The sequence below is a fragment of the Biomphalaria glabrata genome, chromosome 4 (genome assembly GCF_947242115.1).
Source record: "Biomphalaria glabrata chromosome 4, xgBioGlab47.1, whole genome shotgun sequence".
In the NCBI taxonomy this organism is placed as follows: domain Eukaryota; kingdom Metazoa; phylum Mollusca; class Gastropoda; family Planorbidae; genus Biomphalaria; species Biomphalaria glabrata.
Genome location: NC_074714.1, coordinates 49,853,365 through 49,879,251, shown reverse-complemented (window position 1 = coordinate 49,879,251; position 25,887 = coordinate 49,853,365). Strand labels below are relative to the sequence as shown.

The window sequence follows — 25,887 nt, the reverse complement described above, 5'->3', positions numbered from 1 at the left end:
ATTTATGTAACTATCCAGATAAGTTTATTTTTTAAAGACTATATAATCAAATCAAAGGTAGCTATAGGGGTCGTTGATCTTTGCTCATTGGTCAGTAGTTATCTGTAATTTTACTTAGAAAAGAAGAGGGTTCATAGAAAAAGCCACCAATCATGTTATGATCCAGAAAAGGAGAGCAAAGCTAGCTGCTGAAGTTGTTCTCTGGTTGAGTGGAGCAAGATTTGAGGTCTGTCTCCAACCAGAGAAAAGCAACCTACTACTCAGTGTGACCTACATACCTTGATGAGATGTAACATGGCCTGCTGAAGTTGTTCTCTGGTAAGTGGCGCAAGATTTGAGGTCTGTCTCCGATTAGAGAAAAGCAACCAATTACTCAGTGTGACCTACATACCTTAATGAGATGTAACATGGCCTGCTGAAGTTGTTCTCTGGTAAGTGGTGCAAGATTTGAGGTCTGTCTCCGATTAGAGAAAAGCAACCAATTACTCAGTGTGACCTACATACCTTAATGAGATGTAACATGGCCTGCTGAAGTTGTTCTCTGGTAAGTGGTGCAAGATTTGAGGTCTGTCTCCGATTAGAGAAAAGCAACCAATTACTCAGTGTGACCTACATACCTTAATGAGATGTAACATGGCCTGCTGAAGTTGTTCTCTGGTAAGTGGTGCAAGATTTGAGGTGGAAGATGGCAAGGTGGGGGGTGGGCTGACTACAGGCACCACTGTCTCTGGCGGAGGATGATCTGGAAACAGGACAACAAAATCATTAGGACTACACGTAACATAAACTCTTTACGTAAACATTGACTAACCTGACAGCTATATGAAAGAAAAAAAGACAATTATTCTAGGGCTACACACTGGCATCACATTATCATAAAAGTCACCAAATTAAAGAATTACTAAAATAATAAAATAATCTTTATTATCCCAGAGGACATTTTTTCCCCCAATATAACAGTGAATTGCTTCAATACTAAGTTGTACATGACTCAAAGCTACATACAAATCAGTAAATATGACGCTACACCTTTAACTCTTAAATCATCGATATGCTGGAAGAACTACCTTACAAATAACCATGTTCAGTTGGAGGCCGGTGTATAGAAGCACTACTTACTGAAAGCGGTGCTGGGTCAAACACTTATCCCACATAGGGGGATGACCACATGACCAAAGGTAATTTTTTTTGTTTTGTGACGAGCTATAAGGATGGTGTAACAGACGATTCCCTTGTAAGCAATATAAAGATCAACTAAGGTCCCATTTTGCCTTCACTGGCATAGAGTTAAGTATTTGGCATAGAGTTAAGTATTTGGCATAGAGTTAAGTATTTAGCCAAGACAGCTGAAGGCCAGAGGACACACACAAAAAAAAAAAAGCACAGCTGCAGAAACAAATAAAAACTTTGGCATGATCACATTTTTAAAATAGATTTTAAGAATTTGAAGTCTAATTTATTTAATACTAGCCTGACATTACCCGCGGCCTGCGTGTCTAAGTTTGTGTTTACTAATCTAGTGGATTGGATTTAAATGTATGTTAAACGTAGCTAATGATCCTTTCAAGTTTTTTCTCTTTCGCAACGAAAATAAAATTAGTTTTGCGAAAATGGATTTACCCAAAGCCGATACATACATATCTATTAAAAACGAAAAGAGCAATAGCTTTGTTAAATGAATGGGATTATAAAGTGAACAATTAAACGAAATAATTTTTAGTACGCGATTCATGAATGAATATAGATCTAGGCCAATCTCAACCCGGCTTCGCAGCTTTCGTAAACGAATGCAGTCTATTAAAAATGCTTTAGAAAACCAAATTTGAATGTTTATTTGATCAAAATATGAAATGAATGGACTATAATTAGGTTGTTCATGTGTTAAAGTATAAAACTATCTGTGCGAAGAGAAGTTTTATCATCTTAGAGTTGAATTAGAGTTTTAGATCTAGGGATGGGATTATAAAGTAAACAATTAAACGAATTAATTTTTAGTAAGCGATTCATTACGGTATTGTCTAATGAAAGAATGTTTGTCAGGAAATCTGCAGTCAAAGATATAACGAACAAATTTATGTAAAAAATGCTTTTGAAACACAAAATTGAAGGTTAATTTTATTATATAATGAAATCAATGGATCTTCTTTTGTATTTCCATGTGTCAAAGTAAAAATTTATCTGCCCAAAGTGTATTTCTTAAAATTAGATCTAGGTCTAAATCCTTTCGATCTTTTCTATGTCAACATTGTAGACATGGCCTAGATCCATAAAATACTATAGCTGTAATAGAGTCGGACAACTTTATTTTTATTTTAGGGTCTTAAGTTTGTTTTAGGGCTACAATACATACACTAAGGTCTAAGTTGGTACCCAAGGAACATTCCTGCCAAGTTTTATCAAGATTGGTCAAGCGGTTTTGATGTCTTTAAGTAACATACATACACCTCACATTCTACTTTATAGATAAAACTACACAATGTTTCACATTACCACTTTATGTGTGGAATTTAATATCCATAACTCAGAATTGAAAAAAAAAACAAAACCAAAAGAGTTTCACTTTTTAATAAAAATGCAAGGGAGCTAATCAATGTCCAGAAGAAGAGTTACCTAAAAATGCTTGAGGTGTGAGTAAAGCTGAAGAACAAAAGTTTGCACCAGCTTGAGGCTGTCGGAATAAAAACATTGGTGACTGTTACATTCAAGAGGGTAGAAATAAGCTTTCAATGAGTAGACATGTTTTTGTTTTCAGACAGGAACCTGGGAACTTATTAGAGAAAACAACAAAATAGGAGCTTTTACTTAAGAAGTTTTAAAGTTGATTAGTGACTTGTACACTCCAGAGTGAGGCTCTACAAATACTTTAATAGAGCTGACCTAAAAATGATTAAACAAAAAAAAACCCCCCAAAAAAAACATTTATATTTTTAAAAATATCTAAATGAAAAAGTGTGGGTAAGCTGTTCACTAATATATTCACTTTACCAATGTTTAAGTTGTAGGGTTTGTCCATAGAGCATGAAGTCAATACACATTCTAATTGTTTGCTTGTCTTTAATAGCTATACATTGGAATTAAGTTTGCAAGTAATGAGAAAGAATCTTCTTAAAAAAAAAACAACTGAGATTCTTCTTGCTAAACACCTTAGAAAAAAAAAATTTCTTTTCTAATGAAAAATCTTTTTAAAAAATAAAAAACCCCCAGAGATTCGTGTCTGAAACATTTCATAAAACAATCTTTCTAAAAGAAAAGCACAATTAAAAAATTAACACAATTAACAGAACAAAAAAAGTACTGTACTGATTTAGGTTTTGCCAGGCTGGGGTCAAGATCACTGGGTTTCAGTATGGTTGGGAAGATGGCGCTAGTGTCCTTCTTTCTCCCACTAATCAGATCCTCAGCCAAGGGGGCGTCTGGCATTGCAGGGTAGACCAGGCTGTTCTCTATCTCATCCACGGAGTGGGCATTACTAGGCAATGTCACTGGTATAAAACCTCGATTAGTGCCAAACTGTGGATCTAAACCAACAGAAACGAAATCAAAGAATACTCAACACATTTTGAGCTCTATATTCTAGTGTACAGATCTACAAATCTCCTGGTGTCAGAAATTTCTAGAAAACTTTTGAATTCACTCCAAACTTAGAAATGAAAGTTTTCAGTGAGAATTCTTTTATTTTTACAGAAGTTACATCATTTCTAATTCAATGTTAAATATGAATATCAACCAATATTTCTAAAAGTTATAAACTTTAAAGGCCCATACTAACAAAAAATCTCAAATTATTTTTACATCCCAATCTTCATAGGCACTATAAATGGGCTATCGTAATTACTACAGCGCAGCAGGGATGTTGACTTTTAAAAAGCTTATGTCAAAATGAGAACAACATAAAAGAATGGACAGGCCTGCCATTGAAAGAGGTTCTAAGACAAAAGCTTAGTTTAAAACGACAAGTAGGCTGGAAACTTGCACCAAGCAACAAAAGAAGAAAACTTAAACTGAAAAAGAAAATCCCTGTCATGCGACTGGCCACTTGGAATGTCAGGACAATGTGTCCTGGTCTCACTGATGATCTAAGGCAGATCGACGATGCAAGGAAGACGGCAGTTATAAACAACGAGCTAAAAAGGCTACATATTGACATTGCAGCCCTGCAAGAAACCCGACTGGCCGAAAACGGCATGCTCCGCGAGACTGACTACACTTTCTTTTGGAAAGGGAAAGCACAGGATGAGACTCGAATACATGGTGTGGGCTTTGCTGTCAAGAACAGTCTTCTTCCCATGATAGTCCCTCCAGTTGGTGGCTCGGAACGGCTACTAAGCATAAGTATGATGACAGCATCTGGAAAAGTCACTCTAATTAGTGCCTATGCCCCCACACTATGCTCGCCTCAGGAGGACAAAGACAAGTTCTATGAAGACCTCAAAGAAGCCATTGCAAACATTCCTCAAAAAGAACATATGATCCTTCTAGGTGACTTCAATGCCAGAGTAGGATCAGATCACACTACCTGGCCAGACTGTCTTGGGCTTTTTGGAATCGGAAAGATGAATGAGAACGGACAAAGACTGCTTGAATTCTGCACATACCATAAGCTCTGCATTACCAACACATACTTCAGAACAAAACCACAGCACTGTGTCTCATGGAGGCACCCTAGGTCTGGGCACTGGCACCAGCTGGATATGATACTGACACGAAAAAAGGACATTGGAAATATACTGCTGACACGTAGCTACCAAAGCGCGGATTGTGATACTGATCATACTTTAGTGTCATGCCGGACAAGACTGCTGCCAACTAAGATCCACACTTCACAGGGAAAAAGAAAATCACGCCTGAATACTACTAGCACAAAAAATCCTGATCTTTGCACCGAATTTGAGAACAAATTAGAGGAAGCTTTTAAAAACTTCTCTGTGACTGAGGTAGAAAAAAGCTGGACGTTTATGCGTGATACAATCTACCAAACATCATCACTGGTCTTTGGAAACAAAACCAAGAAAAGCGAAGACTGGTTTGAAGCTAGTCTACCAGAAATGGAAACTGCCACTACGAACAAGAGAGCAGCCATGCTAATCTACAAGAAGGATCCCACCCCAAGCAACTTAAAAAGGCTCAGAGCTGCACGTAACAATGCCCAAAGAGTAGCGAGACAATGTGCTAACAAATACTGGCAGGAGCTATGCGAAGATATTCAATCTTGTGCCGACTGTGGTAACATAAGAGGACTATATGAGGGCTTGAGAAAAGCCTTTGGACCTCACACCAGCAAGTGTGCTCCGCTCAAGTCAAAAGATGGCTCAATCATCAGCGATCGTGCGCTGCAAATGGAACGATGGGTAGAACACTATGCAGAACTCTACCAGATTGAAAACGCCATCTCACCAAATGCTGTTTCCAACTTCCCATCACTTCCAGTTTTGACGGAATTAGACGAAACGCCCTCAGTAAAGGAGCTGAGCATTGCCATTGACATGCTTGCACATGGGAAAACACCCGGAGGAGATGGCATTCCTGCTGAAGTAATTCAGGCTGGAAAACATGCCCTAATCAAACCACTCCATGAACTGCTAAGCTTGTGCTGGGAACAAGGAATGGTCCCCCAGGAATTGAAAGACTCCAACATTGTTACAATTTATAAAAATAAAGGCGACCGCTCTGATTGTAACAATTACAGAGGCATCTCACTGCTTAGCATAGTCGGAAAGGCTTTTGCTAGAGTGTTACTAAAGCGATTACAGATCCTGGCAGATCGTGTTTATCCAGAGTCGCAGTGTGGCTTTAGGGCAGGAAGATCTACAACAGATATGATTTTCTCTCTGCGGCAGCTACAGGAGAAGAGCAGAGAACAAAAGCAGCCCCTCTTCATAGCTTTTATTGATTTGACCAAGGCCTTTGACCTTGTTAGCAGAAGCGGTCTGTTTGCTGTACTAGAGAGAATCGGCTGTCCAAATAAGTTAAGAAAACTAGTGTCAGCTTTTCACGAAAATATGCAGGGCACCGTTCAGTTTGAAAGTTCTTCCTCCAGGCCATTCTCCATTAAGAGCGGTGTAAAACAAGGATGTGTACTGGCCCCTACACTATTTGGCATCTTCTTCTCAGTCGTACTATCCAGTGCTTTTAAATCCCTGGAAGACGGAATATACATCCATAGCAGATCCGATGGAAGGCTCTTTAACCTGGCACGTCTTAAGGCCAAAACGAAAAGGCGTCGTATCTTGATAAGGGAGCTGCTGTTTGCCGATGACGCGGCACTCGTATCTCACTCACAACGAGGTCTACAGAAGCTAGTGAACGCCTTAGCAGCTGCTTGTCAAGAGTTTAGCCTTACTATAAGTCTCTCCAAGACCGAAATCCTGGCACAAGACGTTGCAGAAATACCTATAATACAAATTGGGAACCACACCCTTTCAGTGGTGCAGGAATTTACCTACTTGGGTTCAACAATTGTCAGTAACCTAGACTTAGACATCGAGCTGACAAAAAGGATAGGAAAAGCTACCACAGCATTGGCAAAACTATCCAAGCGCGTCTGGGAAAATGGTAAATTGACCACAGCGACCAAAATCCTAGTCTACAACGCCTGTGTTGTGAGCACTCTCCTTTATGGCAGTGAAAGCTGGTCAACATACATGTACCAAGAGCACAGATTGAATAGTTTCCACTTGCGCTGCCTGAGACGCATAATGGGCATCTCTTGGAGGGACCATGTCTCCAATCAGGAAGTTTTGAGATTGGCCAATATGAACAGCATGTATGCTCTCCTGACACAAAGGAGATTACGCTGGCTCGGACATGTCACCCGCATGCCAGATGGTAGAATCCCGAAAGATATCTTATATGCTGAGCTTGTGGAAGGAGTCAGACCCAAGGGCCGCCCAAGACTAACATATAGAGATGTCTGCAAGCGAGACATGAGAGCCTCAGGCATCAGTGAAAGTATGTGGGAAAACATAGCCAAAGACCGGAGTGCATGGAGACAGACTGTGCGTGCTGGGACAACCCTTGCTGAGAATAAAAGAATTGAAGCGGCTTTAATCAAGAGGGAAAAAAAGAAAGCTGCCCTGTCTGCTAGCCCTAAATCAAAGGCATACAAATGTACGAATTGTGGCAAAGTCTGCCGTTCTAGAATTGGCTTGATTAGCCACACCAGATTCTGCCCCGTCTCAAGATTAAGCCAAAACCAGTGACTCACTTGGGCGCATCCATTGCCTTTCGAGACAAAAGGAGCCATATATATATATATAAGACAAAAGACTGAGACGAATGGAGAAAGATGGTTGACAAATCTTGCATGTTGCCCCAACAGTACTACAAGAGACTAAGCAATTTGTAAAAGTAAATGTCCTTTATTGACATAAATATTTTATTGAAAAAAAAAAAAAGTAATAGATTTCTATATGTTTTACACTAGAATAATGTAAAGTATATTATGTAAGTTCAACAGTCTGACATGACCAAACAGTAAATCTTACCTTGAGTTGTAATGAGTTTCTTCACCACAGCATGTTTGCCAGTTACTTTGTCTCCACTGTCTCCCTCACTGCCCACAGATTTGACCACTGGTGGCTTGGCTCTGCCTTGTCTCAATAACTGCATCAGGTCTTGCCCGGGGTCATTGGCCGCATGAGGCTGACGACTAGAATGACTAGCAGCAGAGAAGTTGCCAATGGTGGGTGCAGCACCGCCAGCCTGAACATGTCAAAATAACAATGTTGTAAGCAAAGAAAGAAAAGTTCTGGTTTGTGCAGCTTATAATTTGGAAAGTATCAAGACAGGAAGGAGGAACAAATAAATAAAGTAGAGAGGATGTCCTCTAACACTGACGAGCTGCATCTTAGCATCCCCATTCAATAGTAAGTTTCCAACACAGATGTTAGAGTTTCATTTTAACAAGGTCAGAGACAAGGGACATACTTTGGGAATCCACCCCTTTTGAACAAACAACTAAAAAAAAATATTTTTTTTTTAAACACACACACATTGTTTGATCAGTCTCAATAAGTGATGTCAAGAGCTCTTTAGCCATATCTGACAAAACCCACAGTGTACATAGAAGGAGTAATGGTTCCAATGTACTTATACCCATTGTGTACATAGAAGAAGTAGTAGTTCCATTGTATTGGGCATTTAAAAAAAAAGAACATTAAGTCCTTTGACACAGTTAAGGTTAAACTCTACTTAAATGAGGTCATTAAATTGAGATTCCAATTATCTGTTCAATGTTTGAATGACATTTAGAACAATTCAAAATATTGATTAAGACAATACCAAGATATGAAACTCTTCATACCTGACACCAGTTTAAAAAAAAACAAACTTGGTTTAATTTTGTTACATGATACACATAAAAAATATAAATATTTTACATTTCAGATCAACTTATTTTTTAAATTACCATCATGAGTTAAGTTTTGTAAACATAGAATGATTAGAAGTCTTGTTGACTTTAAAAATGAAAGTCAATCTTAAATTTGTAATTGTAATCAATCAATGTTTTCATTAACAGCAAAAGTCATTGAGGTAGACAATGTTGGCATCAAGTTACATGTTTATGACCGCCACAGTTCATAACATTATACTGAGTAAATCTCCACTGCAATAAACAAGTCCTTTGGGCTACACTCAATTCAAGCTAATTGAACTTATCAAGAGGCATGGGGTTGATATTCTTAATTGAATTATCAAGGCTGGGGGTGCTTGCGCAGTATACACTTGTAATTTCTGACTTGATGGTCCTCAGTTTAAAACCAGCTTACTATCATACCCTGCCTCAAGAGCTCAGGAACACTATGCATATCAAATCTTCTTTCTATGAAGATTATACTAAACATTTTCTTTCTATGAAGATAGCACTAAACGCTCACACCAATTTTGTCCCTCAAAAGTTTTGAAACATTGTCCAACTTGACTAACAACACAACACATACAAGGAAACATGACACTAGCTTCAGATCCTACGGGGGGGGGATCAGTTTTAGACCCCTCCCCTCCCCATGTGTGAGTATCAAAGCTCCAGTCTCACCTTTAACCTTTTGTGCTCCTCTAAATGCTGCTTCTCAATTTCCTCCACAGTCTTAGATGAAATCAACTTGAGTATAGGATGTCTGGTGTCTGGCTGCTTCACCACTGCCTGAGCTTCCACTTCCGTCACTGATATAGATCTGAAGATATACACAGACAGACGTTGGGGGGGATACTATAAAAAATAAGCCCTGCCCCTCATTGGACATTATCTTTCAACAGGGTGGTGCACACTCAAAAGTTTTGATAAAGAAAGGAAAGGGGGGGGGGATGTTTTCAGGAAGATAAAAGAGGTTTATGTACTGGGGAAAATTTAGGTTGGATGAACTGGTCGGATGTTGATTTAACTGAATCAAAGCTCAACATGCCATCGCACATACGAAAATGTTTCAGTTAAGATTTGATAGAGAATATTAAAGAATACAAACAAAATATCTATCTATATTCATTTTTATTTCAACACTGCTGATAAGAAAGCAAATACATTTTTTTGTTCCTATTTCTTCTACAGTGCTGAGAGCATCATTTTCCTCTTTTCTTTCTCTCTTTGAGATCAGCGACTTAGCGCACAGACACAACTAAAGCTATGTTGAGACATACAGCGTGAGGTTCACATTTTTATAACCTTTAAGACACTAACACACATAAAAAAGTTATAATTCTAAAACTATTTATGTCACACTGACCTGGCATACACAGGATTCTTGACAGTATCTGTGCCAGTGTCCACCATCCCTGCTTTGGCAGAATGTTGGTTAACAGTTCTAAATAGGTCATCCAGTGAGATCTGTGACATTCCTGATGCATCGCCTACAGTAACATTAAATTTAAGAAAGGCATAATGTACAAACTTGTCATATTAAAGTATAGTCTAAAATATAAAGGGAGATTTCAATCATCTTTCGTTAGCTCAACACTTGCTAACATATACTCAATATGTTGACTGTCCCACACTGCATGATAAAACCTTGGACATGTGTTATAGCAACATAAAAAAAGCCTACACATCTCAATCGTTATTTCCCCTCGGAGAATCAGACCACACAATGATCCATCTTCCACCCACATACAAACCAGTTTTAAAAACAACAAAACCCGAAGTACAGTCCATCCAGTCATGGTCTGACAACGCTGTTTTACAGCTACAAAGTTGTTTGGAGCAAACAGATTCGGACATGTTTGTAAACAACTGCCCAGACAGATGAACTTTCCACAACTGTTAATTCGTACATCCATGATTGTACCAAAGAAGAAAATTAAAACATTCAGTAATAATAGACCCTGGATGACCAACATTAAAAATTAACATTCTGTCGTCATCGAGAAGTACTTAGAAGTCTATTTATAAAGCGCTAGTTATGTGTATGTGTTTTTCGTGTGTGAATGTCATTCGTATGTGCATCTATATTGTTATTGTACAGTAGTTATGCTGAGGTTGTCAATTGTAGTCAAACCAAATTTCCATTTCATTGGATCTATAAAAGTTATCTTATCTTATATAAAATATTAATACCAGCATGAAATTTGAGCTATTTTATCATGCTTTGGATAAAAAAAAACTATTTCTTGTTGCATGAGAAAACAAAAACAACAAAAGCAATAACAATCAAACATACAGCATATCATGGATAATGAAACACATCAGTTAATAACAGTCACAATTAAAAGAAAGCATAATTAAATTAATCATTAATCTTAATAATCTATTGAGATAGTCCATCAAATGTAACAAATTAAGTAAATAATTAAGATCTGTGGTACAGGACTGCCCTGCCATTGAAAGAGGTTCGATCCAAGGTAAAAGACAGAGAGGAATGGAAAACGATGGTCCTAAGAACGTTTATGGTGTTCGAACGGTCCAAGACAATAAGGGCAGGGAAAGGTGAAGGAGGTACAAAGAGCAATAACCAAACAATAAAGACTTACAATGCACATTGATGAACAACACATAAAATGGTGACAGAAAAGAACACAAAAAAAAAATAGAATGCTGTTTGAAACTTACCGCTTGGATGTTTAATTGGTCTCGGGTCGACTTGTTCATAGGAAGCGCCATGTTCTTGCTGTTGGACAACAAAAAAAAAGACGCCATTGCATCATCATTTATACAAGTCACAGGTTAATGCTCTTTGAAATAAAGCAATCAACACTGAATCAATCACAATGTAAAAACTATGTGAAACTGAATTTATTTGATCTAATTCTAATTCATTTTTAAAACTATGTGAAACTGAATTTATTTGATCTAATTCTAATTCATTTTTACAAGCAATCTAATGATTTCAGTCCAAGTTTGATTTTCAGTATATACATTTCTTCTTAAAAAAGTTTAAACAAAAAAACATTTTTCCAATAACCCAGTACAAACTGCGGGGCAATATAGAGTTTCATAACAAAAAAACAAAACAGTCTACTTTTAGACATCACATATTTGTCCCAGAAAACAAAAATCAAACTTAATGAATTGATATTTGTTAAAGTTGGAAAGTAGACATGTTTTAGACATCAGATACTTGTCCCAGAAAACAAAAATCAAACTTAATGAATTGATATTTGTTAAAGTTAGAAAGTAGACATGTTTTAGACATCAGATACCTGTCCCAACATATTTTAGATATCAGATACTTGTCCCTACATGTTTTAGATATCAGATACTTGTCCCAACATATATTTTCTTTCTTAAAGCAATCAATCTTTAGAATTGCTCACTAGCAAATGTAAGCTTGATTAAAACTAAAAGAAAGGGGAAAATCTATTTAAAAATTTGACACATTATATTCCCACTATGAAAACCTATTCACACACTTTCAATGCTATAATGTGCAAGCAAGAAATGTGAACATTTGGTCAATTTTCCTCAAGTTTCTGAGCACTGAGACTTTGGGATTTCTCTTCATTATTTTGATTCTTAAAAGTTAAAAAAAAATATATTTAAGCCAAAAGTTGTTATATTACTAAATAGTAGGTAAGTGAGCTGATAGAAATAGCTGTGTTGATATTTGTTACAATGGAATCATGTGGTGAATATGTCTTGCTATTTTTAGAAGATAAATCTAATGACCCGAATTCCAAAGTATGCCGAGAATCTTGTTTAGGAGAAAAAATAAACAGACTTGCTTTTATGAAATAACACATTTTACTTCTCCCAGGAGAAATCATGAGCCCACATTAGAAACACATTAAAACTTCAGCTCATTAGTAGACAGCAAAGAAAACTGAACATGAAGCTTGAAAAGAATTGACTGATTCCACTCTTGTTATTTATACCCCCTAAAATAAGCCTCTCCAACAGACAAGAACAATCCAGAACTTTCTTTTGGAAAGATTACTGTTTATTGCTAACTACCTTGGCTATGTTTAGCACTAGTGAAAATTAACTGTTGATTGTTGAAATGTTAACATGTTGTTTATTGTTTCTACCATTAAAACTACCTAACACATGCTATTGACAATATTTCTTAGAAGTTAATTGGTATTCACTAATTTGGGGTAGACAGAACAAGCCCACAGTTGAAGTGTAATTAGAAGTTGTACTAGTTGGGGGCAGTTGTGCTAAGTTGTTTTTTTTCCCCCTAGGTCAGTGTGCTCATGGTTTCAACCAATTGAAGGCTTAGTTTAAAAAAGAAAAGAAAATTGTTTTATCATAGAATAAATGCCAACGCTACAAAAGTTTAAAATAGACCTAATTGGTTGAACAAAACGCAAACTGGGTTGTTGCCTGAGTTGACCAGGAAAACCAATGACTTGGCAGAGTTTAAGTCATAGATACATGACTAGATTGATCTAGGGACACTCATAGGACGTAATCATCTTCTTTTTTAAAGTAACGTCTTTATCTTATAAGATAAGATAAGATAAGAAAGAAGGTCTGACTTATTCCAATTATTCAAAAATGAAATCATGAAGTCGTTCAGTTGAGGGAAGTTTGCAACGACCTAACAGAAGGTAGAACAAGAACTATCAATAAACGTCACAATTTGTTTATCCTAGAAAAAGTAAAGAGATTAAAACTTTTTCATTTTCCTGCTCAAAAGATAAAAGTCATTTCAGAGTTAAGTAAACTGACTCATTTTGTGGCAGAGATAAAGGTTCAGGTATGCTGCATCTAGGAGAAAAACATACTTTAAAAAGATGATGAGCTGCCTTAAGTGAGTTGATCATTCTACACTCTCAGAACATGGTTAATACTTAGACATTGACAGAACATGAGCAGAATAGACAACTCTCTCTGTCGCTGTGTCTAACAGTCAAAACAAACAGTACAGGGCTTTTAGTTTGAGTTTGTGGACATAGAAACATGCCAAACTGGATTCTACTACCTGAGTTACTGTATCTGTCTTCAGTGACAGTGTTAAGCTTCTTCCTACACTTTTGTTTTAAGAACTACCCAGGGTTATGTTGTATAGTTTATAACGTAAATACTTTTACTATTGGGCGGAATCATGACAGCAGTGAAGAAATTGGATGCTGCTTTAAATTTTCTGGATTTTCAACTAAACACTAACATAATCATTAATTTGATGGAACACTAGCAGTAAGTGGCAAAATAAACATGCCATCCCAACTAATCCCACAGGTTATGACCATCAAGCTAAACAGCAAAGGAATATAAAGTAAAGTATCCCTTTCAGACCTTGTGGTCTATAGCGCAGATTATATTAATGTCATCTGTTTCTATGGGCAACAGTTAATGAGCAGGGTGTCATGTGGTCAGCACAATGACCAACTGCTTCTATTTTCCCCAATTAAACTCAGGTACCCATTAGAGTAGGGTGGACTCAGAAGCACCCTTAAAATCCTGAAATTCAAAATCCCAGTCTTAACCAAGATTGAAACCCAGGTCCAAGGTTCAGAAGCCAAGCACTTAACCACTCAGCCATCTTGCCCCCTGTAAGGGAGTTTAGGATGTAATATTTTATTTTCAGAAGTAATGTCAGAAACTTATAAGAATAAGATGACCTGATGAGTTTATAGAAAAAATATGGGGAAGGGGTAATAACTCTTAAATCCATATCTCTCTTTCTTCTTTTCACATTAAAATGAAAGTCAGTTGTCAGGCAATTCAGTTGTCAGCTCATCCAAAGTCAGTTATCAGCTCATCCAAAGTCAGTTGTCAGCTCATTGCAAGTCAGTTATCAGCTAATGGATTAACAATTAAAGTAAAAAAAAATTCCCTTTCAGATCTTGGGATCTATAGGGCAGATCTTATCTTATATAATACAGACGTTACTTCAAAAAAAAAAGATGATTACGTCCTACGCATCATGCATTCAGTCATGCATATTAACCAATGACTTAAATTCTGCCAAGTCACTGGTTTTCCTGGCTAGCTCAGGCAACCCATTCCATGCTCTAATAGCACTAGGAAAGAAGGAGTATTTGTACAAATTTGTCCTAGCATATGGGACGAGGAATGTGCCTTTATCTTTGTGTCTTTCAGAGTATTTTATTAAATTTTGTTTTTGTATTTGAAGATTATGGTTCAGTGTTTTATGTATGATTGCTACTTTACTTTTGAGCCTTCTGTCCTGAAGGCTTTCTAAATTTAGTGATTTTACTAAAGGTGTTACTCTAGTCAAATGTGAATATTCGTTTGTTATGAATCTCACTGCTCTATTTTGTGTCTGTTCCAGTTTCTTAATGTTTTCTTGAGTTGAGGGGTCCCAAACGGAGGATGCATATTCTATTATTGGCCTAACGAAGGTTAAATAACATTTTAGTTTTATGTTCTTATTTGATTTATAGAAATTTCTTTTAATAAATCCTAATGCTTTGTTTGATTTTTTTGTAGTTTCATCAAGATGTGTAAAGGTCAACGGTTTCTGTGGGCAATGGTTAACAAGGGTGTCATGTGGCCAGCACAACGAACAACCACCTTTACTTTTCCCCAACTAACGTCAGGTACCCACTAGAGCAGGGTGGACTCCTAAGTCTTCACCAGAATTCAAAACAGGGGACCCCTCAGTTTGGAAGCCAAGTACTTTACAACTCAGCCATGGTGCACCCCTATAAACAATAGACACACTTTAACAGTTTACATTTTTTTCTACTAGACTAATGACTTCCTGCAAAAGTAAAGTAACAACATAATTTGATGTCATAATTACTAAAAAAAAAGACGTGGAAATACTAATAGATAGATGTGTCATAAGAATGGCTGAAGAAGGACAATGTGATAAGAGGTCAACTAAACAACTAATTACTAGCTGAACACATGTCTGAAATGACAATAGAAAACAGGGGAAATTTTCCTTAATTGTAAAATTATGAGAAACACTAATACAAAAGTCAAAGAGTTGGTAAAGCCACAAAGCAGCCAGCACAAACTTGTGCTACTAAGACAAATTAGTTCTAGAAAGTTGATGGGACAGCCAGGATATACATTGAGATACGTGGGTAGAGAAAAAGAAATACACACCACACAGGCGTTATTCAAGTAGGAAACTAGATTCTGTACTGCCAATATATCATTAGTATATCCAGTGCTCACCTCGTACGTTTTCTGAGCATTGCTCAACAAGCTGAGGATGTTTTGTCCAGGGCCAACATTACCATCCAGCATTGCTGCACGGGAAGTGTGACTTTCAGGGAGAGAACTCTTCTCTTCACTCCTTCCAGACACTTCATGCAGTATGCTGAAATAGAAGAATGCACAGGCATTTACAATACCGGACACCAGGATACATGTACAAGAATATGGTTCAGCCAAACAGATTTCTTCATTTTGTCATTGTGCTAGGAGGTTCTATTCACTGACTGATTAGAAGCAAGACAATATTAGGAATTATGAAGACAACTTCAAGATTTCAGGAATTATAAAGATGACTTCAAGATTTCAGGAATTATGAAGATGACTTAAAGATTTCAGGAATTATGAAGATGACTTCAAGATTTAAGGAATTATAAAGATGACTTTAAGATTTCAGGAATTATGAAGATGACTTTCAAGATTTCAGGAATTATGAAGATGTCATCAAGATTTCAGGGATTATGAAGATGTCTTCAAGATTTAAGGAATTATAAAGATGACTTCAAGATTTCAGGAATTATGAAGATGACTTTTAAGATTTCAGGAATTATGAAGATGTCTTCAAGATTTCAGGGATTATAAAGATGACTTTCAAGATTTCAGGGATTTGAAAAATATATTTTCAAAACATCTTTTAATGTGGATTGAACCAAATAAAATTACTCTAACTTCAGAAATCTAGATTGCATTAGTTTTATTTTGAGATCATTAAATCTAATACTTAATTTCTGTTTTTTCAATTACAAAAGTTATTATTGCCGGTCAAAGTTTTACCATCTTATGAAAGGTTTCCAATCACCCACAACTGAACACATAACTAAATATACAACTGAACATTCAAATAAGCATACAAAAAACAAAACAAACATTCAGCTAAACATACAAATAAACATTCAGCTAAACATACAAATAAACATTCAGCTAAACATATAAAAATAAACATTCAGCTAAACATACAAATAAACATTCAACTAAACATACAAATAAACATTCAACTAAGCATACAAATAAACATATTCACCTAAACAAAACTAAATGGTGGCAACTTATAGACATCTGGGATGCTGAAGAACTAAAAGCCCCATCATGTGTATGTGGGTAATTGACCCTCAACACACCTGAATACCTGGTGTCCTATGAGTCAACAGGTAGATGTGTGATACATATGGACAGCACTTGGGCTCTAGAAGTGCAGAACTCGAGACTAACTTAAGAGTACCATTCTATAGGACAAGCCTTTACCAAAAAAAAAAAAAAAAGAAACCTTTTACTAAAATAAGCATTCAAAATATTAGTTGGCTCACAGTTACTGTAGAACAAATTAAGATCAGCTTACATCCCAGCAGAATGTCGAAATAAAACTGACTGTAAGCACAAAGGCCTAAAGTCTACTCCAAGGTCATTGGTAAGATATGTCTACGAATCAATCAATGGGAATTCCCCGAAGTAGGAACGGAAAATCTAAACGGACACAAAAGTAATTTATGGTAGCACTATTTATATTTATTTTGGTGGGCAAATGGGGGTGTGGGGGGTAGTGGGGCGTGGAGGGTGTCCAATTGGTGAAACGCTCATGAGGCAATTACCATAGTTCATTCATGCGTTCACTTTGAAGAATGACTTGTCAGAATACTCAACAAATCCACATTGTTAAATAATTCAAGAAGTTTGCTCATTTCAGATGCCAACCAGAAAGGCAGACCAGAAATCGATAGAAACACAAGAATAATGAAGTTCACTCATGTCAGATGTTGCCCAAGTGTTGCCAGCCAAGAAAGAACTAGCAGCCTATCCTATCCGCCGGTTAACTAGGAGTTTATTTTCCAAAATCCTTATCATGTATCCACCAAATAAAGCTACTCGAGTTCCCGCCGCCAGAAACTGAGTGGTGCTTGCGCCTATCTCTGTCATCAAGTCACTTCATTTTTCTTGTCTTGTTATTGGACTGAGCAAAGGTCAAAGGTGATGGCCTACCATATGTTCGGCAGTAAGTGACTCACTCTCCAAGGGAATGGGGTGTACTCGCTCTACTATCATAACGAGGCTCACACACACACACTATGCAAATCATTAGCACACCTACACTCTTTATTAGATGATGACAACATTTTTACTGATGAGAAGAAATCTGACAGTGATGAGCAGTACAGCAATGATGGAGAGATCAAAAGTAGCTGAAAGGCGTGCCAAACTGGCTGGTGACGTGCTTTTATGGAGGTTTCAACAACTTAAAAGTAAATTTCCCCTTTCAGACCATGTGGTCTATATGGCAGATGATGTAAAGGTCATCAGATTCTGTGGCCTACGGTTAACGAGTGTGTCATGTGGCCAGCACAACGACCAACAGCCTTTACTTACTTCTCTCCAACTAATGTCAGGTACCCATTAGAGCTGGGAGGACCCAGAGGCGCCCAAGGATCCCGAAATAAAAATCCCAGTCTTCACCAGGATTCGAACCCGGGACCCCCGGTTCAGAAGCCAAGCGCTTTACCACTCAGCCATCGCGCCTTCTTTCAACCACTTAACCACCCTCTTTTTTTAAAAACCCAAAATGTAAAGAAATGTATTTTATATTTTGAAAATCCTCTCACAATGTACATGTTTATTCAGACAATAAAGATTGAAGAATTTGATTTGAAGTCCAGATTTGTTTCTAATTACAACGTTAAGTCCAATCTCTGGCCAAGGTTCTCTTGCCAGTTTGTCCTATTTGAAGATATTGGAGCGGTTGATGCTCCCCATTGATGTACAAGCTCTAAGCCTCAGGTTACAGCTCACATTCCACCAGCGTTTTCTTGAACGGAAGCACTTACGCCTGCTTAACTGATGAATAAAGCTACAAGATCAAATCAAATAGAAACAATGAAGACCATTCTTTCAACATTAAAGCAAAACTCGAACAATTTGTATGTGAAGCCTACAAGTGCACGATTATGAAGGACGGTCTAACAGAGGTGCTGCCAGAAACGGCAGACCAGCTCAGGCTCCCCCCTTGCTGATCATCAGCGCAGGGCCCGATCCTAATCATCATTATTTTGAGTTTGATGGGCCTGATTTAGATAACGCCTGGGGAGGTGTAAACACTTGGGAACCAGAAACGCTGTTTCTGGAGCATATGTAAAACTTTGACCAAAAAAACAACAACAAAAAACTAGAACTATTCCAAATCAGTTGACGAAACAAATCCAATAAGCGATAGATAATACAACAAACTAGGAACACACGTCTGCTCAAACTCAGCACTTCGCGCGCGCGCGCACACAAACACACAAAAGCACCTTCATTTCAGGCTAATATCTTAGACTTAGCGCTACACAAACAGATAGTGCTACACTTCTCGGTAACAAGATGTAACGTAGCCAGTAGAGTCACGATGGAAATAACAAAAAACTCTGCCAAGATCTCCCGCCAAAACGTCTTTGGATGTTTTCTACTGAAGCTTGATAGTGAACAACTCCAATCAGTATCAATTAGCAAGGCGCTTTAATGGACCGCTACTTTAAAAACACATCAGAAGTCACAGGTCTTACAATAAATAATAAATAAATTTAAAAAAAAACATAAATACACACAAGGTCTTCGCAGCCTGTGTTGTACATCGTGGCATCATTCGGCATCATTGATATTCTTAATGAGAGTTGAAAAGTTTTTTTTCGTTGTTGTTTTTTTTCATCCAGGGCAATGCTATTTTCTTAGAGAACATTTGAGCAGGAAGATTTCCTTGGGCCAGTTGGCTTCTTCCGTCTAGAACGAGTATGACTCGTCTCATGGACTTCTTACGGCTTTGGGAGTCAAGATTTTTTTGGACAAACATTACCGCCGACATACAATCAAAGGTAAAAATTGGCGTCTGGATAAGTGTTGGATAAGTGTTGGATAAGTGTTAGTTCGTTTGGCTCGCGTTTCTTTCGAGGCTGAGGTCATCGCGTCTTGACCGTGCAATCCTTGTCATCATTTCTCTCCACATAGTGCGGTCTAGGACTATGTCTGCCCAGAGGTCAACATCGATGTCCACACCGCTTAGAGATCTTTTACATTCTTATATCGAAGATGGAGGCGACCAGTTTTCATTGTGCCAAGAGCAAGTCGCCCATAGAAGATGACTTTGGGAATACGTTGGACGATGGGCATGAACCAAGCTAAGGCGGCGTTGTCTGAGAATGATAAAAAATGTCGGGGAGACGGGTTCGAGCAATCCTCTTAGTGTTACGCTTTCTTGTCACGTGACTTCAAGAATGAGGCGGAAACGTCACCCCAAGACTGTGTCGCGTGAAACTTTGCCAGAATATGTTGCCAGGAGTTGAAAGAGAAGACAGATCTACGACATGTTGACCTTCTATAAAGTTCTGCACCCAGATAATCAAAGGAATAAAATTGATTTAAATAAAGAGTCAAGTTCTTTGTGATATCACATGTTAGCAGAGGACCTAAATCCTATTACAGCCATGGCTGATCTTCCTCAAGGTCACTTCCTAGTAGGCGAAGATATATATAGCACCACGTGAAGTCTTAATGACGGAATATTAGTAGAGCACGGCGCCATTACTAACGGGCTGAGAACCACTGCTACGAGTGACATGCACCGCGGGCCATAGCTTGAAAAAACGAAAACAAAGAGAAATGAAACTAGGAAGCCAGGGGCTGTGATTTGTTTCACAGTTTACAGTTCAAGCGATCTGCCAGACATTAGCCACAGCAGCGTTGCTTTGAATACACATTACTATCAGCCAGAAATAGCAGGCTAATTCACAGCGGAGCTGATCTGAACATGCCAGCGTAACTACAAACAACACCAATTCAAGTTTGGTCCTGGGTTAGAATGAGTTGAGCTTTCAAAGTTCCATACAGACAGTAAACAAAGGCTGTAGGCCTTCAGAAACGAAGATGAGTAAAAAAAAAAAAAAATTCCTACTTCATCCATGAATTTGAAATGTAATTAAAACTAATAACGAATTCATATGTAAAGTATAATGTATTCAAGGTCCCAGGGTTGCTGCCTGGTATGCAAGCTGGACTTTTGTTCAGACTTGTCCATTGTGCCGGGTTCATACCCTGCCCGCTCCCATCCCCCATCATCCTGCGGTAGGTTTGGACTAGGAAGTAAATTATCTTCAACTCTTGAGTTCCATAGATGTCATTATAGAGTTAAACGGCACATGAAAAAAAAAATCCAAAAATTAATGAAGCGATCTTTCTGAAATGTGTATACTACGTGTTGGTCAGGCAGCACGAGTTTACGAGCGAGATTTCAGCGCGATAAGATTATCAAAAGTTGTCGAAATAAAAGATTGTCATTTTTTTCACTATGCCGACTATATCTCCGCGTCAGCCAGCTCTAATGGATATTATTGGATACCTAATTTTAGTTGGAGAAAGTATGGTCGTTGTGCTGGCCACATGACACCTTGCTCGTTAACCGTTGGCCAAAGAAACAGGTGACCGTAACATTATCTGCCCTATAGATCGCCAGGTCTGAAAGGGGAACAGTGACTTGAGCTGCGACTAAAGTGTTATAAATTTACACTAAAAACAAAGACAAAAAACAAACAAACAAGCAAAAAAAAAACAAAACAAAACAAAACATACAGCCGCTCATGATGTTAACCACTCTATACAATTGAAGTGAAATAAAGTAAAGTTCCCCCTTTTTGACCTTGCGAACTATAAAACAGATGATGTAAAGGTCACATGTCACTGTGGCCCATGGCCCACGGTAACGATGGTGTCATGTGGCCAACACAAAAACCAATGGCCTTTATTTTTCCCCAACTAATGCCAGGTACCAATTAATGGGCGGACCCAGAGGCCACCCTAGAGATCGCGAAATAAAAAAAAAATCCCAGTCCTCACCAAGATTCGAAACCGGACCCCCGGTTCAGAAGCAAAGCGTCTTACCACATAGCCACTGCAGAGTTATAAAAATAACGCCAGGTTGGGGCCGAGGAAACGGGGACACAAGTGATGGGCGCTAGGCAGACGTCCAGGTGTAAACACGGAGTTTAGGGAAAGAAAAATACACAAAAATGTGTTTCGTTAAGAAGCTTAGACCGGGCTAAACTCAAATTCAACCCATCTGGTCAGGTTTACATTTTTTTCGAGCCTTTTTTTGTCCATAAGCTTTTCAAAGCCAAATAATTCCTTCAATACAAACACAGCTTAGACACTGGCAATAATTTCTAATGACGAGAGAAACAGGAAAAACATTAAAAATACAACCAGCTAGTAATTCTTTTTCTCAGCTATCTGCATCAACAGTTACAGTTCTAGGAAAATCGTCAGAGCCGTTTTTGAGATCAGCGTCCGCAACCCCTCTATGAAGGAGTGAATTGAAGAGAGGTATTATAAAAACAAAAGGTCCCATAGATTGAGCTCAAGTAATGTGTCAATCAACCAACGAACGTGACAGTTGCTGTCACGGTTCAACGATACAGATCTAGAGAAAGCAAATACTAACCTTGGACAAAATGACACCATTTTATTGTTTTGTTTGGATAGTTTTGTGATGACTGAACAAATAAATAAAGAAAACCAAAAGTTTCTTTGGGTCATACAAATCGTTATGGCACGCTTACCAACGGAAGGTAACATTTGATTTGAAGATAAAATGGGTCCATTCATATTTCAACACCAAAACAAAACCACACCATTATTCTTACTCTATTAAAGACTAGATAACAATGGCAAGAACAAGAGAGAAGCTATGCCGTCTAAGTTTATATTTATCCACATAAGCAACTAGGTATACCCGCCGCGTCAGGGTGCAGTTTCAGTTCCAGAGAAAAAAGTAGATAGTGTTTTACAACTTGATGAGTCAAGGCTGACGTGCCGCAGACTTTAGTCACTGAAACACCAGCCGCAGACTTTAGTCACTGAAACACCAGCCGCAGACTTTAGTCACTGAAACACCAGCCGCAGACTTTAGTCACTGAAACACCAGCCGCAGACTTTAGTCACTGAAACACCAGCCGCAGACTTTAGTCACTGAAACACCAGCCGCAGACTTTAGTCACTGAAACACCAGCCGCAGACTTTAGTCACTGAAACACCAGCCGCAGACTTTAGTCACTGAAACACCAGCCGCAGACTTTAGTCACTGAAACACCAGCCGCAGACTTTAGTCACTGAAACACCAGCCGCAGACTTTAGTCACTGAAACACCAGCCGCAGACTTTAGACACTGAAACACCACAACGAACTTGACTGGGTATACAATCAACACCTTGCTCCCACTGCTCATGTAGAGCTCGAGAGAGTAGAAGCATGGACCAGACTGGACATTCCTCGCATTTACTGAGGGCAAAATATTCTGTCAAGCTTCAAACCTCACATCAGTCAGGTGTAAGTCAATCGCGAAAATGTTCCACTCCAATAGAACAAGAAAGAAAACTTAAAAGCAAAGAAGGCTAAAAAAAAAATAAAATAAATAAATATAAATATATATACATATGGAAATATTTGAGTCCAGAATGTCTCTGAAGCCAAAAAGATTTTCAAAAAACCAGGGACAAACAGGCCAACACTGTTCGAGCGAGCGCGTTGATTTCAGGCCGTCAGTTTGATTCCGTCTGCCATTGGAAGAACTGTCGGAACGTTGTGCTTGGCGCTCATTTTTATTGTATTATTATTTCTGTCATAAAGTTGAATAGATCAATCTTAATCTTCGTCAAAGGGTGCAAAGCAAGTCATCAGTGAACAGAAGGGGAAGTCAGTCAGAGCGACTATTGAAGTGAAAAAGGAAAATAATCGCGAAAGATGAAAACTGCCACAGAGTGTTTCAGCGAGACCAACCGTTCTAGTAGACTTGAACACTTAACCCGCAACGTCATCGCCTGTGGGCAGTGGAGACCAATAGCTCGTTGCCACATCACAGGTCTATACGGCAGGTCAGTATTGAGGCCTTATATAACGATTGGTCTCGCTTTCAGACCTCGCTTCCTACTATGGCCTAAAACGTCTGGAACAAAGTTTAGTCGAGAACCGAGATACTGATGTAATATAATTTCATACACAATCATTTCCAATAGGTAACCTGTAGGCCTGCTAAGATCATTGTAATAGATGGTCTACTACAAACAGGCGCCCCAGAAACAGGCAAATTATATGTCCGACCAAGATGTAGGTATTGATATCAATCGAGCTTTCGCCTTTCATTAGCGAAGCTTTGATGCAGATGTAATGAATCAAGTGTCATAACACATTCTTCTGACAATATATTTGTTCATCTTTAGGGATATGCCTGCTTGTAATATTCTACATAATAGAACGCTACCGGGTAAAATAACAACATTAACTTAAATAAATAGCTGCTAGATGCTTAAAAGTCAATGGTGTGAATGAATGCTCTACGGCCGCCGATTCCATTTCGTATGTTTTTATACAGAAATTTGGCAACTGACAAGTTGAAGGCAATTGGAATAAAAAGTATATGTAGGCCTAATGGTCAGCTGTGAGCATGTTGTTCCATTTCCATATAACTAACCCGTTAAATATTGTTTCTATTGAATGAAAGCCTCAATGTATCTTTCACCTCCAACTGTCCACGTTGTGACTAGACTATCTGCCTGACTAAGAGTCACAGTTGAAGAAAAACAAGTAACACAAATTTTTTTTTATAACAAAGAGATCATTCCTCCTTTATAAAGCTTATAACTTTTTGTAACCTGGATTACTCTTAACTAATGAACGATAGAAAAAAAAATGGATTTAAAAAAGGTTGAAAGTATTCGTGGTTTTCTTTTTCAATAAAGTAATATTGTTTTACCAAACCAATTCAATGCGATGACTCCTGCTGTTGAGCTGCAAGCAGTTTCACTGTTAAAATTTCGCCACTAATCATAGAGCATGGACTGACAGACCGCAAATGTCCCTAGAGACGAAACTAGCAGACAGAGCTTGGCTTGTGTCGTTTGTTTTACAGGCTTCTAAACAAATAGAGCTGAGAGCACGCTAAGTTGACATCGTGGCCAATGCAGCTAAGTATACACAATGATCTATTCACATCTCCAGCTCGGGAAACTATGCAAAGGCCAACACAGAGCTTGCTATGTATATTACAAGAAAGAAGGAAAGTGCTTCTTGACGCTGTCAGACTTCAGGCAAATTTCCACCGGTTGAGTGATTGTATGTGAGCAATGTTCCCAGCTTACACTGCTAGGTGTCAATGACGCACATGACGTCAAAGTACTGCAGGCGTTGATCTCTTACCTTTCACAATGTGCACGAGAAATGGAAACTCAGTTTTTGGCCAAAAATGTGTGTTTCAACCTTCTGACAAGCGTGATTTGACAATGTCAATTGTTTCTACCTTTTGTCTGACAAGTGTGACTTGAAATAATTCTTTCTCTAAATCATTATTAGCTGTTCACAAGGGCGGATCTATTTTTATTATATACCTGCACTTTACAGCCTCGGACCTCCTCTACGCTTTCTGCCTTTACCTAGAGTAAACCTGCTTTAATTGTACATGTGCGTCTCACTACTGTGAATCTGCTATAATTGTGCATGTGGGTCTCACCACACTGGACCTGCTATAATTGTACATGTGCGTCTCACTACTGTGAATCTGCTATAATTGTGCATATGCGTCTCACTAATGAACCTGTTATAATTGTAGATGTGGGTCTCACTACTGTGAACCTGCTATTTTGTTTTATCACTGGGCGAAGATCAAAGATAAACATTCACGAGGATTGAGAGTCTCATGTCTATTCAGTGTATACCATTGTGAACTACTGTGTATAGGGCTGTCGGACGTGATCAAGGCTAATTGGGGACGTGTCGAATTTTGACATTTCGAGATGACTGTTAGAAATTAAAGAAGTTGTTGGAAACGCATTTCCAGCATTATCAGCCCTGCAGTCCCACAATCCTAGATCTACTTCCTGTGAAGAAAGATGTCCAACTCTTCGTAGCTACATTTTACTTTGAAGCTCACATTTCTTACTACCGGCAATTTCGTACATCTGGCTTGGTATACATAGTCTAGAACATTCTCATACAATTTAAGCCTTTCAAATGACAAAATTATAATTTAACATCAACAGGAGCTGAATTGTAAAAATACAGACTCACAAAACAAAACAAATCGCACACAAGACCAAAACAAAAAACAAAACAACGAGAACTATTCGAGAAGATGGAGACACTAACTGACAGTGCCATCAACTCACCTTTGAATTTTCTCTGTAAGACGTATACACTCCCCAGTGTCCACAAACCAAATCCCTAGAATCGCTGGAAATAAAGCAAAACAATAGAGAGTTGTATAGGGTTAGTAAAAAACTAAACAAAAAACTCACAACAACATAACAGCTCTAGTTTTGACT

General features: G+C 38.1%; 1 protein-coding gene across 1 annotated transcript in view; it reads right to left on the bottom strand.

Annotated features, from left to right (window-relative positions):
* The window catches only part of LOC106066317 (mRNA-decapping enzyme 1A-like), an 84,608-nt gene that overhangs the window by 4,144 nt on the left and 54,577 nt on the right, over positions 1–25,887 (bottom strand). Inside the window, exons 4-12 of the mRNA XM_056028059.1 lie at positions 25,732–25,795; positions 15,524–15,668; positions 11,039–11,096; positions 9,720–9,843; positions 9,035–9,173; positions 7,485–7,701; positions 3,301–3,518; positions 2,611–2,668; positions 618–742 (exon numbers count right to left, since the gene is read on the bottom strand). Of these exons, the coding sequence (XP_055884034.1) occupies positions 618–742; positions 2,611–2,668; positions 3,301–3,518; positions 7,485–7,701; positions 9,035–9,173; positions 9,720–9,843; positions 11,039–11,096; positions 15,524–15,668; positions 25,732–25,795 (1,148 nt within the window). The remainder of the gene's footprint in view (positions 1–617; positions 743–2,610; positions 2,669–3,300; positions 3,519–7,484; positions 7,702–9,034; positions 9,174–9,719; positions 9,844–11,038; positions 11,097–15,523; positions 15,669–25,731; positions 25,796–25,887) is intronic.